At 45.8% G+C, this 22,482-nt stretch overlaps 1 protein-coding gene across 2 annotated transcripts in view; it reads right to left on the bottom strand.

Annotated features, from left to right (window-relative positions):
• LOC137368927 (G protein-coupled receptor kinase 5-like) overlaps nucleotides 1-22,482 on the bottom strand; it is a 174,618-nt gene that overhangs the window by 35,600 nt on the left and 116,536 nt on the right. For both annotated transcript variants that reach the window (XM_068029243.1, XM_068029244.1), the window contains 4 exons: nucleotides 14,447-14,539; nucleotides 9,831-9,894; nucleotides 7,097-7,237; nucleotides 1,131-1,321 (listed from right to left, as the gene is read on the bottom strand). In XM_068029243.1, the coding sequence (XP_067885344.1) occupies nucleotides 1,131-1,321; nucleotides 7,097-7,237; nucleotides 9,831-9,894; nucleotides 14,447-14,539 (489 nt within the window). The remainder of the gene's footprint in view (nucleotides 1-1,130; nucleotides 1,322-7,096; nucleotides 7,238-9,830; nucleotides 9,895-14,446; nucleotides 14,540-22,482) is intronic.

Raw genomic sequence — 22,482 nt, 5'->3', positions numbered from 1 at the left:
GAGGCAGAGCGAGAGAGGGGGGGAGGGAGGGAGAGGCAGAGCGAGAGAGGGGGGAGGGAGGGAGAGGCAGAGCGAGAGGGGGGGGAGGGAGGGAGAGGCAGAGCGAGAGGGGGGGGGAGGGAGGGAGAGGCAGAGCGAGAGAGAGGGGGGAGGGAGGGAGAGGCAGAGCGAGAGAGGGGGGAGGGAGGGAGAGGCAGAGCGAGAGAGGGGGGAGGGAGGGAGAGGCAGAGCGAGAGAGGGGGGAGGGAGGGAGAGGCAGAGCGAGAGGGGGGGGAGGGAGGGAGAGGCAGAGCGAGAGGGGGGGGAGGGAGAGGCAGAGCGAGAGGGGGGGGGAGGGAGAGGCAGAGCGAGAGGGGGGGGAGGGAGAGGCAGAGCGAGAGAGGGGGGGAGGGAGAGGCAGAGCGAGAGAGGGGGGGAGGGAGAGGCAGAGCGAGAGGGGGGGGGGAGGGAGAGGCAGAGCGAGAGAGGGGGGGAGGGAGAGGGCGGAGAGGCTGAGCGATGGGCGGGGGGGAGGAGAGGCCGAGCGAGGGGGGGGGGGGGGAAAAGAGGGGGAGAGGCAGAGCAGGCGAGAGAGAGAGAGGGGGAGAGGCAGAGTGGGCGAGAGAGAGAGAGAGAGAGAGAGAGAGAGAGAGGGGGGGAGGCAGAGTGGGCGAGAGAGAGAGAGAGAGAGAGAGAGAGAGAGAGAGAGAGAGAGAGAAGCAGAGCGAGAGCGAGGGGGAGAGGCAGAGTGAGAGAGGCAGACACACACCGACACACAAATTTAGTGGCCTGAGTACTTGTACAACTCCTGTTTTGTGACTGAAAGCAAAATCTTACAAGCTCTCTATCCTATTTTAATCCCTAATCGACATTCGATAAGGGGAAGCTAACCAAAGCTAGTGGAATCAAAAAGTATAGTTAGAAAATTATTTTTTAACATTTGTTTGTTCTCTTGAAGTTTCTCCCCGGTCATTCCCATGTTCTCCACTAGAGGGATCCATGTACTGGAATTGACACAAGGAGACGGGTTGGGTGAACGAGAGGGGAAATGACAGGAAATAGAAAAAAAAATAAACCATTGCAACGACACTCAATATTGTCCAAGCACAAAGCATCACAGGCACAGCTACACGTGCTACATATACCATTACCTGTAGACGATTCTCTCTCTGTGCAAGTCCTCAAGACCACAACAGATCTCTGCAGCGTAGAAGAGAGCCCTCTTCTCATCAAAGCCTGGGTTCCCCATGTTGTAGATGTGGAATTTCAGGTCCCCTCCATTCATTATAGTTAGTACCAGACAAAGTGCATCCTTTGTTTCGTAGGCGTATGCTAAACTAACCTGAAAATTAAAAGAAAAACAAGCGACTCTTCGCACTGATCATGTATCCCCATCCTGGGGGGCTGTGTCACATGTACCTCACCCAGAGGCCATGCTTCACATCAGAGCCCAGGCCGAGGTGTTTTGGCAGGTTATCGATGGGGGAATGGGGGAATGGGGGTTGGGGGTTGGGGGGGGAGGATGCACAGCTGCGAATGGAAAGTGGGTAAATTTTGCACTGGTCTGATAACCAGAATCGGGAATTAAAGTTATCCCAAAGCTAACAAGGTCATTGCTCTTCACTGTTCAGCAGGGCCCCCCTATCAGGATGCAGCTAACTACTCAAAGCCTGTCTACATACGACTCAAGCCACACACTCAACTGCTCTCCGCACCCCCAACCAATCATTCTCCCCACCCCGGCCAACACTGTCCCTCCTAAAACCAGTCCCCTGGGCCTATCCGATCCCCAAATCAAACCCCCAGCCTACTCTACCCCAACTAAATCTCCCAGACCTCCCCTACTCTCATCCAATCCCCCCCTGGGCTAACCTGCCCTCAACCAATCCCACTGGCCTATCCTGACCCACCTTGACCTATCTGCAGCCTTTGACACAGTTGACCACAGCACCTTCCTCCAACACCTTCTCTGCTGCTGCCCAGCTGGGTGTAACTGCACTCACCTGGTTCCATTCTTATTCTATCCTCGGGGCCCCCCTTCATGCTGCTCCTTAGCGACACCATCCAAAAACGCAGCATGCTGACGACACCCAGCCCTCCCTCACCACCTTCTCTCTCAACCACCCCCCCACCAAGGTCTCTAAATTATCATGCTGCTTGGCCAACACCCAGCACTGGCTTGAGCAGAAATTTTCTCCAATTAGACATTGGGACGGTCAAGGTCTTCGGTCCCCGCCAAAAACCCTGCTCCCTCACCACCGACTCCATCGCTCTCCCCGGCTGAACCAAACTGTTGGCAACTTTGGTGTCACATTTGCCCGAGATGAGCAGTTGACCACATAGCCGCGCCATCAAGACTGCCTATTTCCACCACCATAATGTCGCTCAACTCTGTCCTTCCTCATCTCATCTGCCGCTGAAACTCCCACCCATCCCTTTGTTACCTCTAAACCCGGCCGACCTCCCGTCTACCAACTCTGCTGCCAGTATCCTAACTCACACAGAGTCCCGTTCACCTGCTAGCCCTGTGCTCACTGACCTACACTGACTCCTAGTTAAGTAGCACCTTGATTTTAAAATTCTTATCCTTGTTTTCAAATCCCTCCATGGCCTCACCCCTCCCTATCTCTGTAATCTCCTCCAGCCCCATAACCCTTCAAGATCTCTGCTCTCCTCCAATTCTGGCTTCTTACACATCCCTGATTTTAATAAATCCTCCACTGGTGGCCGCTCCTTCAGCTACCCTGGGTTTTAAGCTCGGAATTCCATCCCCAAACCTCTTCGCCTCTCTACTGCTCTCTCCTCCTTAAAACCAACCTCTTTGACCAAACCTTCGACCATTTGTCCTGATATCTCCTTATGTGGCTCAGTGTCAAATTTTGTTTGATAATCACTCCTGTGAAGCGCTTTGGGATGTTGTTGTTGGCCCCCAAAGTTACACTTTAAGTTGGGGGGGGAACGGAGGGTGTTAGCCCATGGTTGTAGGTATAGAGTGGCAGTGGGTCAGCCACACCCCTTCAAAAAGAGACACACACCCCTCATGCATCAATTTAGTACTGAAGTCCTGCGCTGCTCTCTCTCTCCTCACAGTACAGTAGACCCATTTGCACCCACTGGTCTGTAGCCTGCACACTCTGGTCAACAAAGTGGTTTTCAAGGTTTCCAATCATAATCCCCCCCCCACTCCTCCAAACCCACAATTTTTTGGTATAGGCCACTCCTCTCAATTCGAAAGACACTTAACTTACATTAGCCTTTAGCACGAAATGGTCACTTTCCCATGTTATTAACATTGCTCAATTCAAGCAACGGGATATTTCCAATTATTTTTAAATGCATGAAATATACAAACAATCGACTGTTCCACGAACGACGTGTGGGGGGTTTAGGGGTTAGATTCGAACCCTGGTGAAAGGAAACAAACTCTTAGAGTGTCACAACCCCTATAGGTTGGCCATCTACTGGATGAAAAGACTAACCTGCAGCAAAAATCATAAAGGGATTAAAAATAAATGTTTTCTTTGAAAAAAGTGGTTTTGAACGCTTTTATTAGTTAGAAAAATATTGGAATGAAGGCGTTTTGACTGATGGTCACGAGCCATCCAATTGGATAATGAAAAGTTTACTCGCTTTCCAATTGGCTGGGGAAGGCAGCGGACCCGGAGGATGGGCATGTCAGGCATCCAATGACGCGTGTGGGAGGGGGCAAGATAGTTGGAGATCACATGATGAAATCTCCAGGGGTATGTCCAACCAGAGATGGCTACCCTATTATGCTTAAAATGCTTGCCGTAGGTCACAGTTCAACTTGTTCTATTGGGTCCTGGTGATTCTACGTCAGGAGTGCGGGAGACCATCCCACGCTATTCACTGATTTCCTTCATAAAGCATTCGCTGGGGATTTTTCTTCTAGCTAGGTGGGTGCCTACGCATGACCAATGTTTTAATAAAGCCTCCAAATCAAATAATTTAAAAATCCACACAGCAGCAATTTGAATTTGCAAAGTGCCTTTAGCGGAATAAAATGTCCCAAGGAGCTTCACACAGCAGTGTCATCAAACACCGAGCCATAAGGAGGAAATAATAGGGTAAATGACCAAAAGCTTGGTCAAAGAGGTCGATTTTCAGGAGCATCTTAAAGGAGAAAAGAGAGACGGAGAGATTTAGAAAGGCAACTTCAGAGCTTAGGGCGCAGACAGCTGGGAGCACAGCCAGCAGTCGTTTTAGTTTAGTTTAGAGATACAGCACTGAAACAGGCCCTTCGGCCCACCGAGTCTGTGCCGACCATCAACCACCCGTTTATACTAATCCTACACTAATTCCATATTCCTACCACATCCCCACCTGTCCCTATATTTCCCTATCACCTACCTATACTAGGGGCAATTTATAATGGCCAATTTACCTACCAACCTGCAAGTCTTTGGCTTGTGGGAGGAAACCGGAGCACCCGGAGGAAACCCACGCAGACACAGGGAGAACTTGCAAACTCCACACAGGCAGTACCCAGAATTGAACCCGGGTCGCTGAGCTGTGAGGCTGCGGTGCCAACCACTGCGCCGCCCCTGGATCCTAGACAGCTTCGGTGTAGCCCAAGTGCCAAGGGTTAGGGATTCCCGAGCTGGTGCAGTGGTAACTCTGCTGGTGCTTAACCAGGTAAAACCACGCAGCTTACCAGCAGAGGGTGCTGGTGAGCAATCCTCTACTTACCCAGCTCGAACTCTATCTGCTAAGTGAGTGAGGGGCGGACACTGGGACCAGCTTCTGGCTCCCGTCAAGGAGACGGGGGGGGGGATTGTCAACGAATTACCGGACGTGCTTCATTCAGGAATTGGGTTAACAACAACAAAATATTTATATAGCATCGTCAACATAGAAAAATCTCCCACGGTGCTTCACAGGAGTGTTATCAAACAAAACTTGACACCAAGCTACATGAGGAGATATTAGGACAGATAACCAAAAGCTTGCTCGAAGAGGTAGGTTTTAAGGAGCATCTTAAAGGCAGAGAGGCGCGGAGAGGTTTAGTGAGGGAATTCCCAAGTGTAGGGCTGAGGCAACTGAAGGCATGGCCACCAGTGATACTGTGATTATAATCAGGGATGTTCAGGAGGTCAGAATTGGAGGAGCACAGAGATCTCGCAGGGCTGTGGATTACAAAGAAGATTGCAAAGATGGAGATGATCGAAGCCATGGAGGAACCTGAAAACAAAGATGAAACTGTTAAAATTGAGACGTTGCTTAACCTGGGGCCAGTGTAGATCACTGAGCAGAGGAGTGATGGGTGACTGGGACTTGATGCAAGTAAGGACATGGGCAGCAGAGCTTTGGGTGACCTCAGATTTACTGAGGGCGTGGGGGGAAATGGGAGGCCGGCCAGGAGGATATTGGAATACTCAAGTCTAGAAAGAAGACTTGCATTTATATAGTGCCTTTCACAACCTTAGGACATCCCAAAAACACTGTCCAGCCAATTAAGTAGTTTTGAAATGCATTGACTGTTGGTAATGTTGGAAACGTGGCAGCCAATTGGTGCACAGCAAGCTCCCACAAACAGCAATGTGGCAATCAGTTTTTGCGATGTTATTGAGGGTTAAATATTGGCCAGGACACTGGGAAGAACTCCCCTGTTTTACTTTAAATTAGTGGTCGTGGAACCTTTTACATCTGAGGGGTCTAATGGGATCTCAATTTAATGTTTCATACAAAAGACGGCACCTCTGGCAGTGCAGTACACTCTCAGTACTGCACTGCGAGTGTCAGTCTAGATTTTGTGCTCAAGTCACTGGAGTGGGACTTGAACCCACAACCTTCTAACTCAAGAGGCGAGCGCGTCTACCCACTGAGCCACGGCTAACAAATTAGACGGCTGGCAGTCAACCGATGTACTGAACAGTTTGGGTATTAAAATGGAAAATAAAACTCAGAAGACTGCATTATACTCAAGTGGGTAAATGTGTGGGAGGATGTCACATAAGCAAGGACACGTGTATGTTGAATTGCTGGTCCGTGCTGTGTTAACTGGAGCAGTTGTGTGTAGGTGGCAGGAGGAGGAGGAGTGGGTGGGGAAGGGAAGGGGAGGAGAGCAGGACACTACAAAGAAAAATATTATTCGCCACTGTCATTAGCTCGGTGCAGGGGTGAGCAGCAGAGGCAGCGACTAAGGAACTATGAATTATGTAGAATTAACTAATTAACTCAACTTAACCTGATCAATAATTCAACAACAGTGCAATTACTTCACTGGACCATTTTGCTTGAATAATTCAGTGTCTGTGTAAGGAACAGGACTGAGTTCAACTGTGAAGCCTCCCGTCCTCAAAGCCAAACACTCCAATATTATCTGGTTCGCACAACAGGAATGGCCACTTGGGTGATGCCCCGGGTGGGGTGACAGCAGAGCTGGATTAAGCATTGTGACCCTCGGCACCAAGAACATTCTGGTCCCCACCGCACCTACCCCTATACAATCTTACCTCCCCCCCACCCCCCTCCCCAACACAGCCTACCTCTCTCCCTTCTGCCCACAACCCCACCATGCCCCAATCCATTAAACACAAACGTCCAATACAACACATGGAAAAATAAGCCTGTGGAATGCTTGCAGCAGATTAACAAGAGCGAAGTGGGTCATAATATACAATTCTTAAACTCACGCAAGCGTTTGATCGCCATTCTCTCTCATTATGGAGAGTTTTTGGAAGGTTGAGGGCATGGTCCATATTTACCTGGTGTCCCTTGACCCCAGCATTAATCCATCCCTGGGGAAAAACATCGCGTAAATGTACTCGTGCAAGGAGTTCAGATTTTCTTTGCTCCACCATTGAGGTCTTGAGTGGCCTGGGCTCTGGAGTTCTCTCCCTAAAACTCTCCACCTCTCTCTCTCTCTCTCCTCCTTTTAAGACAGTGTAAAACCTACCCCTTTGACTAAACAACTGATCCATGTCCTAATATCTCCTTATGTGGATCAGTGTCAAATTATATTTGATAACACTCGTGCAAAGTGCCTTGGAAACTTTTACTTACACTAAAAGGTGCCATATAAATGCAAGACGTTTGAGCAGAACAAATATATATATTCATAAACACATCGACAGAAACACAGAGAGAGACTTACAACAAATCTACTGTTAACTTTCTCTAAAATCTTCTTTTCGTTTAATGCCATGTTCTCTCCTTTCCGTTTTTTTATCCTCTTCTTTTCCAACTTTTTACATGCGTACATTTTCCCTGTTGCACGGACTTGACAAGCACATACCTGAGCATGGGGAGTAAGTGAAGGACAGGATAAGACACACCAGTATAGTAAACCAGTTCACCTGACTGGGTTGAGTAGGGACAGTCGGCTGCAGCTCCTCTTTGCATCTTATTGGGATCTGTAACGTTCACCTGAAGAGACAGGGGGGCTTTGGCTTGACATACGATGCAAAGGACCGCATCTCTGATAATGTTGCACTCCCTCCCTACTCCACATTAGTGTCATTTCATGGCTCCGTCAGTAACACACTCGCCTCCGAGTCAGAAGGTTATGAGTTCACATCCCAGTGAAGAAACTGAATCACATAATCCAGGCTGACACACCCAGTGGGGCACAGAGGGAGTGGTGCAGTGTCGGAGGCATCGTCTCTCAGATGAGACATTGGGCTGAGGGCCTGTCTGCGCTCGCAGGCGGATGTAAAAGATCTCATGCCACTACTTATAAGAACAGGGAGTTCTCCCCGATGTCCTGGTCAGTATTTATCCCTCAATGAGCACCTAAAAACAAATTATCTGATCGTAATCACATTGCAGGTAGTCACTATTGCAATGTAGGAAAAATGGCAGCCAAATTGCGCACAGCAAGCTCCCACAAATAGCAATGAGACACATGACTAGATCACTTTTTTTTTTAAATTCACGTTGCTTGAGGGATTAAATGTCGTGCAGGACACCAGGGGAAACTCATCTGCTCTTATTGAAAATAGTGCCATGGGATCTTTTACATCGGAAAGACACTCCAGGAGTGCATTGCTTCCTCAATCCAGCACGGAGATGACAGTCCAGTTTATGTGCTCAGTCTGGAAGCGGGATTTGAATCCACAACCTCAAAAGACACAAGCAATACCACTGAGCCAAGCTGACACGTACCAAGGGAAGAAAATCAAGAATCTCACCAAGAAACCTCCACTGCCTCTTGTCAGTGCCAACCAGATAAATTGAAGACTCCCCGGGCACTGTACTCATATTCCCACTCTGCCACCTTTTTTACCCTCCATCTCCGCCTCCCAGACCTGACACATCAAACAACTCAACACGGCTTAGATCTGGAAAAGACCTGGTCTAGGTCGTGATCAGTGGCTCAAACAAGGACCAGGAAGCGATAAAGCATTGCATTAAATTTATAGCTTAACTGGTCAAACCAATTAATAAAACCACAAATAGGTAAAACATTTAAGTCAGCTCCCTAGAAAGTGACATTCGCACAAGGGAAGCAGCTGATTGGTGAGTAGCTAGTGAGTCCATTCATTTAAGTCTTAAATTTATTTCAGTTAAGTCAGTTACTAGCCTAATAAATAGAGGCATGGCAGGGCATCTCGTTCCTGTGGAGTGCACATTCCATTCCATTTGAGAACTCCAGGACACTTTTTGTGTCCTGGCCAATCACATGCGCAGGAAGTGTCGTCAACTGGAGGAGCTCGAGGTCCGGGTTTCGGAGCTTCAGCAGCAGCTGGCAGCCTCCCGGATGCATCGCAGTGACAACAGCTACGTGGATAGCATATTTCTGGATGTGGTCATCCCACAGTTTAAAAGTGTGCAGGCCGAGAGGGAACGGGCGATCACCAGGCAGTCAAGGAAGACTGGGCAAGTAGTGCAGGAGTCCCCAGAGTGCATCTTGCTCTCCGACTGGTATTTAGTTCTAGAGAGAGTGCGATGGTTCCAGTGGGGAGTGCAGCCAGAGCCAAGTTCACAGCACCACAGCTGTACAAGGGGCAGCAGCAAGATTGGGAAAGCAATAGTGATAGGGGATTCCATAGTCAAGGGAACAGATAGGTGTCTCTGCGGCTGCAGACATGAATCCAAGATGTTATGTTACCTGAAGAGAAAAACTTTGCAGGGCTATGGGGAAGAGGCAGGGGTGTGGGACAAGCTCTTACACAGAATTAGTATGGACATGACAGGTTGAATGGCCACCTTCTGTGCTGTATCCGTTCTATGATTCTAGATCAATGATGATAGTCAGTCTGGGCCCGAAATCTTTCAAGGAATAATGTTCCATTGGTCCTCTCTCCACACAGCCCTACCAACTGGGACAAGGTTGAGCAGAATAAGCCAAGTTATTTTTCTCCTCTTCCCTGCGTGATTGACACCTTGTTGGAACACAGTTCCACAGGTACTGATATCACATCCAAATAACCCCTTTAGGCTCAGCAGTGCGTCACCTAGCTATTTGACCACAGAGTGCACCACAGTCAGGGCTGATCCCCACCTTCCCTCGACACACATTAATGCACACTTCAAAGCAGGGCTCACTGGACAGGAAATCATCAACAGGAAGCCCTGGTCCAATTTTCTTCTCTTTAAACCAGCATATTTCCCCACTGTTGCCAACCTTGGATGAGATCGGATACCTCAGCATACATTTGGAATCTTCATGATCTTTATGGATCAATTACACACTGGCTAAACTTATTGAACCATCAATCGAGCTGCTCCAAGACCATCTAAAGTCACTCGGGACTAGACACGAGACCGGACTTGCGCAGTAATCAGTCTTTCCCTTCGCACAGGGGGAAGTGGTTACTAAGCTGGCTTAAGATGCAAGGATAATCTTCAACAACACACACAACCACAAACATGATTATTGTACTCACTTCACCAAATCCTCCTTTTCCCAGCACTCGATAATGTCGAAAAGTATTTTTTGTTGCAGGTTGCCTAAAAGATAAAAAGTTGGTAAGAGTAGCTATTACTTGAAGGCAGGCAAGGAAAGTCAGGACAGAATCCAAGTGTGAAAACTATACCCTCACTAGCAAAGTACGGTGATTTGACACTCATGTGTGCCTGGTTGTGCAGGTGGACGCGACTGGGATTATACAGGATTGACACCAGTTTGGGTTAAGTGTTTACTATGATGAAAGATTTAAATATCGAGGATACAAGATAGAAAAACTAGACAAGGAGGAAAAATCGGGCAGAAGTTTTTTTGTGTTAAAAAAGGTATTAATGGATATGGTACAACAACTCGAATTTATATACAAAACAACTTTCATTTATATAGCACCCTTAACATAATAAGCCGTACCTCACAGGAGCCACAAAAGGAGATATTAGATCAGATGACCAAAAGCTTGGTCAAAGAGGTAGGTTTTAAGGAGTATCTGAAAGGAGGGAAGTGAATGGAGAGGGGGAGTGGTACAGGGAGGGTAGTCCAATGCTTAGGGCCTAGGCAACAAAAGATGTGGCCACCAATGGTGGAGCGTTTAAAATCAGGGATGCGCAAGAGGCCAGAATTAGAGGAGTGCAGATATCTTGGAGGGTTGTGGAGCTGAAGGAGATTAGAGAGATAGGGAAGGGTGAGGCCATGGAGGGATTTGAAAACAACGATAAGTGTCTTTAATGCAGTAAAACGTCCCAAGGCCCTTCACAGGAGCTTTACCAAACAAAATTTGATATTGAGCCACATAAGGAGATATTAGGACAGATTCCCAAAAGCTGGGGGAATGGGACTAATTGCACAGCTCTTTCAAAGAGCTGGCACCGGCACGATGGCCCGAATGGCCACCTTCTGTAATGTAAGATTCCATGATTCTCTAACCCAGGTGGATGGTTTTGTCAAGGAATAAGCAGAAACATATGATACATTCTGGTAGGGAGGAAGAGGAGGGGCAACATAAACTAAATGGTACAATTTTAAAGAGGGTGCAGGAAGAGAGAGACCTGGAAGTATATGTAAACAATTGTTTGATGGTGGCAGGGCAATTTGAGAAAGTTGTTAGAAAGCATGCGGCTTTGTAAATAGAGGCTCAAAGTAAAAAAAAAAGCAAAGTTAAAAAAAACCTTTTATGCATCACTGGTTAGGCCTCAGCTGGAGAATTGGGTTCAATTCCTGGCAGCACACAGTAGGAAGGACAGCAAGGCCTAGGGGAGGGTGCACAGGAGATTTACCAAAATGTCTATCACAAGGACTGCAGCAGTTCAAGGAGGCGACTCACCACCACTTCCTCAAGGGGAATTAGGGATGGGCAACAAATGTTGGGCTTGCCAGCGACACCCACATCTGTTGAATGAATAAAAAGGCAAGGGCGAAGACTGCAATTATGTGGAGGTACGAGAGAAGGTGGGGCTGCTCTCCTTTGACATGAGATGATTAAGTGGAGATTTGATAGAAATATTCAATATTATGAAGGGTTTTGATCTTGTAGATAGGGAGAAACTGTTTCCTGTGGCAGAAGGAACGGTAACCAGAGGACACAGATTTAAGGAAATAGACAAAAGGACCAGAGGGGACAAAAAAAGGTTTTTTTTTTTTTAAACATGAGTTATAATCCGGAACTCACTGCCCGAAAGGGTGGTGGAAGCAGATTCAGTAATAACTTTGAAAAGTGAATGGATATATACTTGAAAAAGGGACAACCTGCAGGGCTCTAGGGAAAGGGCAGCAGTGTGGGATTAATTGGATAGCTCTTCCAAAGAGCTATCACAGCCCTCCTCTGTGCTCTAAGATTCTGTGACACATTGTGACACAGGGCGGCACAGTGGCGCAGTGGTTAGCACCGCAGCCTCACAGCTCCAGAGACCCGGGTTCGATTCCGGGCACTGCCTGTGTGGAGTTTGCAAGTTCTCCCTGTGTCTGCGTGGGTTTTCTCCGGGTGCTCCGGTTTCCTCCCACAAGCCAAAAAGACTTGCAGGTTGATGGGTAAATTGGCCATTATAAATTGTCACTAGTATAGGTAGGTGGTAGGGAAATATAGGGACAGTTGGGGATGTTTGGTAGGAATATGGGATTAGTGTAGGATTAGTATAAATGGGTGGTTGATGTTCGGCACAGACGCGGTGGGCCGAAGGGCCTGTTTCAGTGTTGTATCTCTAATCTAATCTAATTCTGTAAGCGAGGTAGAAAGATTTTGTAAATAAAGAATAGTTCAAAATTACCAAAACAAAACCCTTGAAACAGACAGTGCCTGAAGCAATAATCAAAATACTGCTGGAGAAAGGGTGAATTGAAGAATATTGAGAGAAAATGGAGGTGGGGGTTGACATTAATTAACACATTGCAAAATGTAATGGCCTCTGATGGTCTCTCAAAGAGTGAAACAGCTGCATTAACGTGTAATTTTTTTGCCCTCTCAGTTATATCAGGTTTGCCAGGGCATCATCAACTGATGTGCGGCACCAGTCATTATCAAGCAAGGCCTGGCGATTGGATTAGCACAGCAGCATTGGTCATGGGCCACATGCAGAGATGTCCTGCTCGCTGGAAGTGGTAGCAATGGTTGGAGGGTGTGGGGGAAAACCAAAAACACAAAAGGCGGCATAAGAAAGCAAAGTTAATTTCGACACGTGTCAATGTGCTCACAGAAACATCAAAACGAAGTTTGTCACCACCATCAGGCGGGAAGGGAACACTTGCCGAGGGTGAAATTTCCCACTGGTGGACAGGGGGACAGTTTCCAGGGAGGCCCCTGCCTTTTACCCCCAAGCCCAGTAATCCAAAAAGCTGCTGGCAGTCTGAACAAAGTAGGCTTCTGAACCAGGTTTGCAGATACTGGGTTTAACCAAATCATTTCACAAAGTAAAAGCAAAATACTGCGGATGCTGGAAATCTGAAATAAAAACAAGAAATGCTGGAATCACTCAGCAGGTCTGGCAGCATCTGTGGAACGAGAAGCAGAGTTAACGTTTCGGGTCAGTGACCCTTCTTCGGAACTGACAAATATTAGAAAAGTCACAGGTTATAAGCAAGTGAGGTGGGGGTGGGGCAGGAGATAACAAAAGGAGGTGCAGATTGGACCAGGCCACATAGCTGACCAAAAGGTCACGGAGCAAAGGCAAACAATATGTTAATGGCATGTTGAAAGACAAAGCATGAGTACAGATTAGGTGTTAATGCACTGAATATTGAACAGCAGCAAGTGCAAACCTGAAAAAAAAGTGGGTGAGCAAACTGAACAAACTAAGATGAAATGAAATAAATGCAAAAAAAAATTGTAAAAAATGTAAAAAAGAATGGAAAAAAAAGGAAGAAAAAATAACTAAAAATGAAAGTAAAATGGGGGGCTGTCATGCTCTGAAATTATTGAACTCAGTGCTCAGTCCGGCAGGCTGTAGTGTGCCTAATCGGTAGATGAGATGCTGTTCCTCGAGCTTGCGTTGATGTTCACTGGAACACTGCAGCAATCCCAGGACAGAGATGTGTGCATGAGAGCAAGGGGGAGTGTTGAAATGGCAAGCAACTGGAAGCTCAGGGTCCTGCTTGCGGACTGAGCGGAGATGTTCTGCAAAGCGGTCACCCAGTCTGCGCTTGGTCTCCCCAATGTAGAGGAGACCACACTGTGAGCAGCGAATACAGTATACTACATTGAAAGAAGTACAAGTAAATCGCTGCTTCACCTGAAAGGAGTGTTTGGGGCCTGGGATAGTGAGCAGAGAGGAAGTAAATGGGCAGGTATTACACCTCCTGCGATTGCAGGGGAAAGTGCCATGGGACGGGGACGAGGTGGTGGGGGTAATGGAGGAGTGGACCAGGATGTCGCGGAGGGAACGATCCCTTCGGAATGCTGACAGGGGAAGGGAGGGGAAGATGCGACTGGTAGTGGCATCACGCTGGAGGTGGCGGAAATGGCGGAGGATGATCCTTTGGACATGGAGGCTGATGGGGTGGAAAGTGAGGACAAGGGGAACCCTATCACGGTTCTGGGAGGGAGGGGAAGTGGTGAGGGTAGAGGTGCGGGAAATGGGCCGGACACGGTTGAGGGCCCTGCCAACCACAGTGGGGGGGAAATCCTCGGTTGAGGAAAAAGGAGGTCATATCAGGAGCACCGTCATGGAAGGTAGCATCATCAGAGCAGATGCGTCGGAGACGGAGAAACTGGGAGAATGGAATGGAGTCCTTACAGGAGGTAGGGTGTGAAGAAGTGTAGTCGAGGTAGCTGTGGGAGTCGGTGGGCTTATAATGGATATTAGTAGATAACCTATCCCCAGAGATGGAGACAGAGAAGTCGAGGAAGGGAAGGGACGTGTCAGAGATGGACCATGTAAAGGTGAGAGAAGGGTGGAAATTGGAAGCAAAGTTGATAAAGTTTTCCAGTTCGGGGCGGGAGCAGGAAACGGCACCGATACTTCACAAAGTAAACTGGACGTCTTAGTTAGCTTCCAGGAAATGAGATACAACCAAACCTGGCATCATTTTACATTCTGATTTAACTCAGTTATCAGAAAGCATCATCAGTGTGAACAAAAGATAAGGATATTCCTTACAGGGTATTACCTTTCTAACCATTTCCATTGTAGGAATCGAGAGAAGTACATACTTTCTTGGTATTCCGCAAATGGTCCATCGCTTAGGTAATTGTGGACAGCTCTGTAATTAAAATTTGGTGAACTTAGAACTTTACTTGCATCTCATATTTTAACAATTACAAGTATCAACTGGAGGACTGAACATTTTGCTACAACTATAGTATAAGATACGGGAGCAGAGTGGTTATGTCATTGGACCAGTAATGCAGAAGCCTGGATTAATGATCCAGCGATGTTTCAAATGCAATTAATTAAATAAATCTGGAATAAAGAGCTAGTATCGGTAATGGTACTATGAAACTATCGGATTGTCATAAAAACTCATCTGGTTCACTAATGTCCTTTAGGGAAGGAAATCTTCCATCCTTACCTGGTCTGGCCGACATGTGACTCCAGACCCACAGCCATGTGGTTGACTCTGAATTTCCCTCTGAAATGACCCAGCAAACCATTAAGTTGCAATCAAGGCGGCTCACCGGCATCTTCGAGGGAAATGAGGGATGGGTAATAAATGCCAACCTCGCCAACGACACCCACATTGCGTGAATGAATTTACCAAAAAAAAAGGTGAAAGACCAAATACTTTTTAGAAAATTAATTCCTCGAGACGGGGATATGACGGCTTGGTCAGCAACTACTGCCCATCCCTGGTTTTCCCAAGAACCAGTGAATTCCCTGCGGTGATTTTTTTTTTTTAAACGGATGCATCCGTTTAGCTCACTCAGCCGCTTGAGGAAGACAAAGGGCAACCATATTGGTGTGGGGCTGGGGTTACATACAAGCCAGACTGAGGAAGAACAGCAGGTTTCCTTCCCTAAAAGGATGCTAAGTGAACTTTATGTATTTGCAGGTGGGATGGAAATAATTTCACCAAGAGCAGGCAGCCTTTCTTTTGGCAAGGACTGGCGATCATGATGTTTTTCCTTTTGTGACTATTTCCTACCACTGACTGTACTTTAACACTGAAACACTACTGGTCTACTGTGCAAATGAGCTGGCGGGCAGACACAGGCAGGATGGGATGAATGGTTCCTTCTGTGTTTGTAAGAGTCTATGATATAGACTAGCCACCTCCCAAAAGGTGAGAGCGATACCAAGGCCCATAGCATAAGACACTGCAATGAAGATTGGGAATAGACAAGATAATCTGGAAGCAGTGATTGGGTAACCCGGGACTACATTTTTGCTCTCAACTAGGATACAGATTGGACTTTGCAACTAGCCTCAGTGCCCTGGATTAGAAAAGGGAGACCAGACAGTGTTTCAGTCAAAAAATAATCGTCAAAGCCATGCAGATCAGTCATTATATTTTTAAAACTATTGTCAAACCTATCTAATTATTATTAAAAATCTTCTATCTGCATGAGCTTCATATCAACATTTGCCAGTTAAAAACTTGCTGGTCCACATTTAGAATGGCAAATTGTCTATGTAAATTTCTCTCACTGCACTTACACCGACGTAGAAGGTTCTGCTATTTTGTGTTTAGAAAACAAAAACAATGGACCAGATAAACAAATTTAGGTGACACCAAATCTAGCTAGACCGCCAGCCATATGACTGATTAATAATGAAACTATCACACGGTCTAAGTATATCAGTGGAAAGTAAACCCCACCTATTATATTTGAAACACATTAGGCCATGTGTGAAAGGAAGAAGAAAAATGCAATACATTTTCATGAAGGTGATTGACGAGTTTCACATATTTGCGTAAACACAACAGGGAAGCGGCCCTGTCCTGCATCTCCCCTCTGGAATAGCTTGCTTGGCCACTTTAGAGGGCAATTAAGAGTCAAAAAACATTGGTGTGGCAACGGAGTCATTCATAAGGTCCAGATCGAGTAAGGACAGTTTCCCTAGAACTGTAGGTACTTGGTAAATAGGATGGAATTAATTTCACCACGTGCTCTTCAGCCAAATTCTAACAGTTGCGGAGCCATTGACTGAGCTGGCTTTTTTAAGCAGGAACAGACAATCATGGGATTTTTCTTTGGCAAATACATCAGCATCGCTGCATCTAGTGAATGAATTATTCAAAGACCTTTTTTTTTTTTTATTAACGTCGAGTTAAACCACCTCAGAATAGCAATGCTCAAACGGTTCAGGACTTGTTAGTGTCACTCCCCACTATTTCCCTTTCCTCTTGTAACCATTCCAAATTGAGGCCTACCTGAAGAATACTGTCCTGGCCTCTCTCCCATCTTCCACCCTCTTATAAACTTCAGCTCGTCCAAAGCTCTGCTGCCTGTATCCTGATCCACACCATGGGGATCGCTCAGAGAAGTGGAGTTGAGGTAGATTATCAGCCATGATGTTACTGAATAGTGAAGCAAGCTCGAGGTCTATTTCTGGTTCTAATTCTTATGCTCTGTCCACCCATCACCCCAGTGCTCATTAACCTACACTGGGGTGGTCCAGCAATGCCCAATTTAAAATTCTCATCCCGATGTTAGATTTCCTTCATGACCTTGCTCCTCACCATCTCTGTAAATTGTAACCTCCTCCACCCCTACAAACCTCCGATCTCTGAGCTTCCACAATCTGGCCTTTTGCCCATCCTCAATTTTAATCACTCCACCATTGGAGTCTGTGCCTTTGGTTGCCAAGGCCCTCAGCTCTGGAATTCTCACTTTAAACCTCTCGAACTCTGTCTCCTCCCTCAAGATGCTCCTGAAAACCTAGCTCACCTGCCCTACTATCTCCACATGCCAATGTCAAATTTGGCTTCAGAACACCTTGGGAAGTTTGACTAAGGTAAAGGTGCTATTATAAATGCAAGTTGTTGCTATGTACTCAAACTTCTACAGTGGGTCTTGAACCCACAATCTTCTGACCTAGAAGCGAGAGTGTTATCAACTGAGCCAAGGCATATTAAAGGTTCTATACAAGGTGCTGTAGAATCCACCCATTACAGTGTGCAACCGGTTTGTTAAGCGAGTCCAGAAACCCTCCCTGGCAACTCAATCCAGCTGACAATCACCTTCCAGATTTAAAAAAAAAACTTCCAATGAGCAAACAGTGGAAAGCTTTGCACTCGGAAATTATATTATATAATATATATTATTTATCTATCTGGTCCATTATACATACTATATAATGGACCAGATAAATAAATTCACCAATTGGTTGCAACAAGAACTAGCCGACTGTCAGTCACATGCTGCCTAAAAATGAAACCATTACTTAAATTCTGTATACCAAATGAAAGTAACTCCACCCCCCACCTCGAAACACATTTGACCAGGAAAGAAAATAATAAATACTTAAGGGAATAGCATTGGCAGGGCTCTGGAGAAAGGAATTAATTAGATAGCTCTATCAAAGGGTAAGATTCTGCGATTTAGACTAGCTACCTACCCCAAAGTGAGAGCAACATCACAGCCGTAATATAGGGTACTGCCAAATGAAGAATGGGAATAGATTATCCCTAACGTCGTGATTGGGTGACCCAAGATTATGTTTTAGCCCTCAGCAGGGATACAGATTGGACACTGCAACTGGCCTCACTGCCCCTGTATTAGAAAAGGGAAACCAGACAAGGTACCAGCTGAAAAATAATTTGCAAAGCCATGCACACATTTTTGGCAGTAGAGGCATCGGAGGTAGGCATGAAATTCCACAGCAATGGGTTAGAGCAAGAGACCATGTTGTAATACTCAATTCCAACACAACGAGGATGCAGGAAGCAAGTGCATGTAGCATAGTCTGGGACAAGAATCAAACACTCGAAAAGCAACAACTTCCAAGATGGTTGTCAAGCATTCATTGTTGCTCTTCCTCGATCCAATTGCCCTCTTCTGATCACCCATGTCCATGACCGATGTTATCTCAGGAGCTGGGAAAGCTTCCTTAATGCATTCTACTCTCACCATCACACTCCGCCTGCCTGGTGAAACTGGGACACCAGTACTGTGGAGCACGAGGTGGTAGAAGCAATGGAATGTGTTAAGGTGCATTTAAGGAGAAGTTGGATAAATATACAAGGGAGAAAGGAAGAGAAGAATATGCTGATAGGATTAGATGAATAAGGATGCATGGAGGCTCATGTGGAGCATAAATACCAGTATGGACCAGATGGACTGAATGGTCTTTTCCTGTGCTGCAAATTCTACATAACTAATGGTGAAGACTGAAGAAATAAAACCCAATGTGGGTTGGTAAGAGTAGAACATCACACCTCTTATTGGAAAATTGTGATGATACCATTGTGTTAATGGATCAAGGATACAGTTGATACTATGTACTTTGACTTGAAAGTATTTGACAATAAAAGATTTATAGCAAAGGGTGAGGGTTCATTGGATCTAAAGTAGTTTCTAAATGAAGTAAAAAAACATTGGCAGCAGGAATCAGGGCCAAACAGTAATGAACATTTTGAAAGATGGGAAAACAAGTTTATTGTGGAATTAAAAAAAGAGAGATAAAATGCTGGGAATACCGAGCTGGTCAGTCAGCAGCTTTCATTAGAACGGGCAGAAAATAAAGACTTAAGTTTAAACAAGTACAGAGTCGGAAAAGCAATGGGAGGGGACGGGGGAAAGGAAGGGAAGATTTTCACTTACATAGCAGCTTTCACAACCTCAGGACATCCCAAAGTCCAAGTATTTCTGAAGCGTAGTCACAGTTCTAATGCAGGTAATGTGAAGGCCAATTTGCAAACAGCAAACTCCCACACACAGCAATGTGATAATGACCAGATAATCTGCTTTAAGTGATATTGATTGAGGGATAAATATTGGCCAGGATACTTGCTCCTCTTAAAAATAACGCCATGGGATATTTACATCCACCTGAGGCAGCAGATAGATCCATAGTTTAATATCGCATCCAAAAGCTGGCACCTCCGAAAGTGCAGCACGCCTTCAGTACTGCACTGACAGCATCAGCCTAGATTTTGAGCTTATGGGCTGGATTTTCTGGTAGGCAGCGAGACTTCGAAGTTGGGTCCATATGGGTCCCGAGCCTGTCTAAGGTTTCCTAATTGGACACCTCCAATCAGTGGGGCCCACAGCGATATCAGACTAGCAGTTCCACCAGGAGGGGCAGGCAGGCAGGCAACCTCTGAATTATTATCTGAGCCATGAGCAAATTTGCATAGGGTAAATAAGATTAGAGAGTTCAATGCCCGACTCAAAGATTTGTGTGGGAGAAATGGGTTTTGATTCATGGGGCACTGGCACCAGTACTGGGGAAAGTGGGAGTTGTACCATTGGGATGGTCTTCACCTGAACCATGCTGGGACCAGTGTTCTTGCAAGTCGTATAACTAGGGTGGTAAAGAGGGTTTTAAACTAAACAGTGGGGCGAGGGATCAAGTGAAGGAAGATGTGATCATTTAGAGAGAGAAGGCAAAAGAGCAAGGTAGCAATAAGGGAATTGCTAACATGAGTGGGGCAGGAAGGAGAGATTAGAGGGAAGCAAAACTGATAACAGGAAGTAGAAAAGTAGTAGCCAAATTAGAAGTAAAATACTGCAGATGCTGGAAATTTGAAATAAAAATAAAGTGCTGGAAATACTCAGCTGATCCAGTTCTGATGAAAGGTCACTGACCTGAAACGTTAACTTCGCTCCTCTCTCCACAGATGCTGCCAAACCTGCTTTCTGTTTTTATTTGAGTGAAATTAGAAGACAGACGAAGCAAAGGCAAGTATCAAATAGGAGCAGAATAAGGAATAATGTTAAAAAGACAAAGCTAAGGGCACTCTATCTGAATTCATTCAGCATTCGCAACAAAGTAGATGATTTGAAAGCACAAATAGATGTAAATGGCTATGATATAATTGTCATTTTAGAGACGTGGTTACAGGGGAACCAAGACTGGTAATTGAATATTCAAGGACATTCGTCATTTAGGAAAGATAGGCAAAAAGGAAAAGGGGTAGCGCTCTGAAGAGAGAGGATCTTAGATCGAAGGAGCAAGATGTAGAATTAATTTGATGGAGCTAACAAACAGCAAGGGGCAGCAAACACTGGTGGGAGTAGTTTATAGGTCACCAAACGGTAGTGATCATGTTGGACACGGTGTAAATCAGGAAGTTAGAGGTGCATGTACCATGGGTAATATAGTAATAATGGGTGACTTCAATTTACATATAGACTGGGTAAACCTAATCAGCACTAACGCCGTGGAGGATGAATTCCTGGAGTGTGCACGAGATGGGTTTTTAGAGCAGTATGTTGAAGAACCAACTAGGGATCTGGTTATTTTAGATTTAGTATGAAGTAATGAGAAAGGGCTAATTAATAACCTGGCTGTAAAGCTGTCTTTGGGAAATGGTGACCATAATATGATAGAATTTTACATGAAGTTTGAAAGTGATATAATTCATTCTGAAACTAGGGTCTTAAATCTGAATAAAGGAAACCATGAAGGTATGAGGGGCAAGTTAGTTATGGTGGGTTAGGAAAATATACAGAAAGATTTGACGGTAGACAAGCAATGGCTTATATTTAAAGTGGTATTAAAGGTCTACAACAAATATATGTCCCTCTAAGACACAAAAACCCAACAAGAAAGATGAATCAACTGTGGCTAACAAAAGAAGTTAATGATTGCATTAGATCATAGGAGGTGGCTTATAAAGGTCACTGCTGTTTGCCATTTTTATAAATGACCTGGATGAGGGTGTAAAAGGGTGGGTTAGTAAATTTGCGGATGACACGAAGGTCGGTGGAGTTGTGGATAGTGCCGAAGGATGTTGTAGGTTACAGAGGGACATAGATAGGCTGCAGAGCTGGGCTGAGAGATGGCAAATGGAGTTTAATGCGGAAAAGTGTGAGGTGATTCACTTTGGAAGGAGTAACAGGAATGCAGAGTACTGGGCTAATGGGAAGATTCTTGGTAGTGTAGATGAACAGAGAGATCTCGGTGTCCAGGTACATAAATCCCTGAAAGTTGCCACCCAGGTTAATAGGGCCGTTAAGAAGGCATATGGTGCGTTAGCTTTTATTAGTAGGGGGATCGAGTTTCGGAGCCACGAGGTCATGCTGCAGCTGTACAAAACTCTGGTGCGGCCGCACCTGGAGTATTGCGTGCAGTTCTGGTCACCGCATTATAGGAAGGATGTGGAAGCTTTGGAAAGGGTGCAGAGGAGATTTACTAGGATGTTGCCTGGTATGGAGGGAAGGTCTTACGAGGAAAGGCTGAGGGACTTGAGGTTGTTTTCGTTGGAGAGAAGGAGGAGGAGAGGTGACTTAATAGAGACATATAAGATAATCAGAGGGTTAGATAGGGTGGATAGTGAGAGTCTTTTTCCTCGGATGGTGATGGCAAACACGAGGGGACATTGCTTTAAGTTGAGGGATGATAGATATAGGACAGATGTTAGAGGTAGTTTCTTTACTCAGAGAGTAGTAGGGGCGTGGAACGCCCTGCCTGCAACAGTAGTAGACTCGCCAACTTTAAGGGCATTTAAGTGGTCATTGGATAGACATATGGATGAAAATGGAATAGTGTAGGTCAGATGGTTTCACAGGTCAGCGCAACATCGAGGGCCGAAGGGCCTGTACTGCGCTGTAATGTTCTATGTTCTAAAAAGTGGTAAGCCTGAGGATTGGCAGCAAGTTAGAATCAGGCAAAGGATGACCAAGAAGCTGAGAAAGAAAGGGAAAAGAGAATATAAATGCAAGCCAGCGAGAAACAAAGGCGGACTGTAAAAGCTTCTTAGGTATGTGAAAAGGAAAAGATTAGCAAGGACAAATGTGGGTCCATTACAGGTGGAGACAGGAGAATTTAAAATGGGGAATAAATAATTAGTGTGTGTCTGGCTTCATGCAGGAAGAAACAGAAAATGTCCTAGAAATACTAGGGAATCAAGGGACTTATGAAAATGAGGAACTGAAAGAAATTATTAACAAAAAGGTAGGATTGAAGGCTGATAAATCCTCTGGGCCAGATGATCTACATCCTAGAGTTTTGAAGGCGGTGGCTAGAGATGATGCTGGTTATCGTTCAAAATTTTAGATTGTGGGAAGGATCCTGGAGACTGGAAAGTAGCAAATG

The sequence above is a fragment of the Heterodontus francisci genome, chromosome 4 (genome assembly GCF_036365525.1).
Source record: "Heterodontus francisci isolate sHetFra1 chromosome 4, sHetFra1.hap1, whole genome shotgun sequence".
Taxonomy (NCBI): Eukaryota; Metazoa; Chordata; class Chondrichthyes; order Heterodontiformes; family Heterodontidae; genus Heterodontus; species Heterodontus francisci.
Note: the sequence above shows the minus strand (reverse complement) of the source record. Positions and strands in the feature narration are given on the sequence as shown.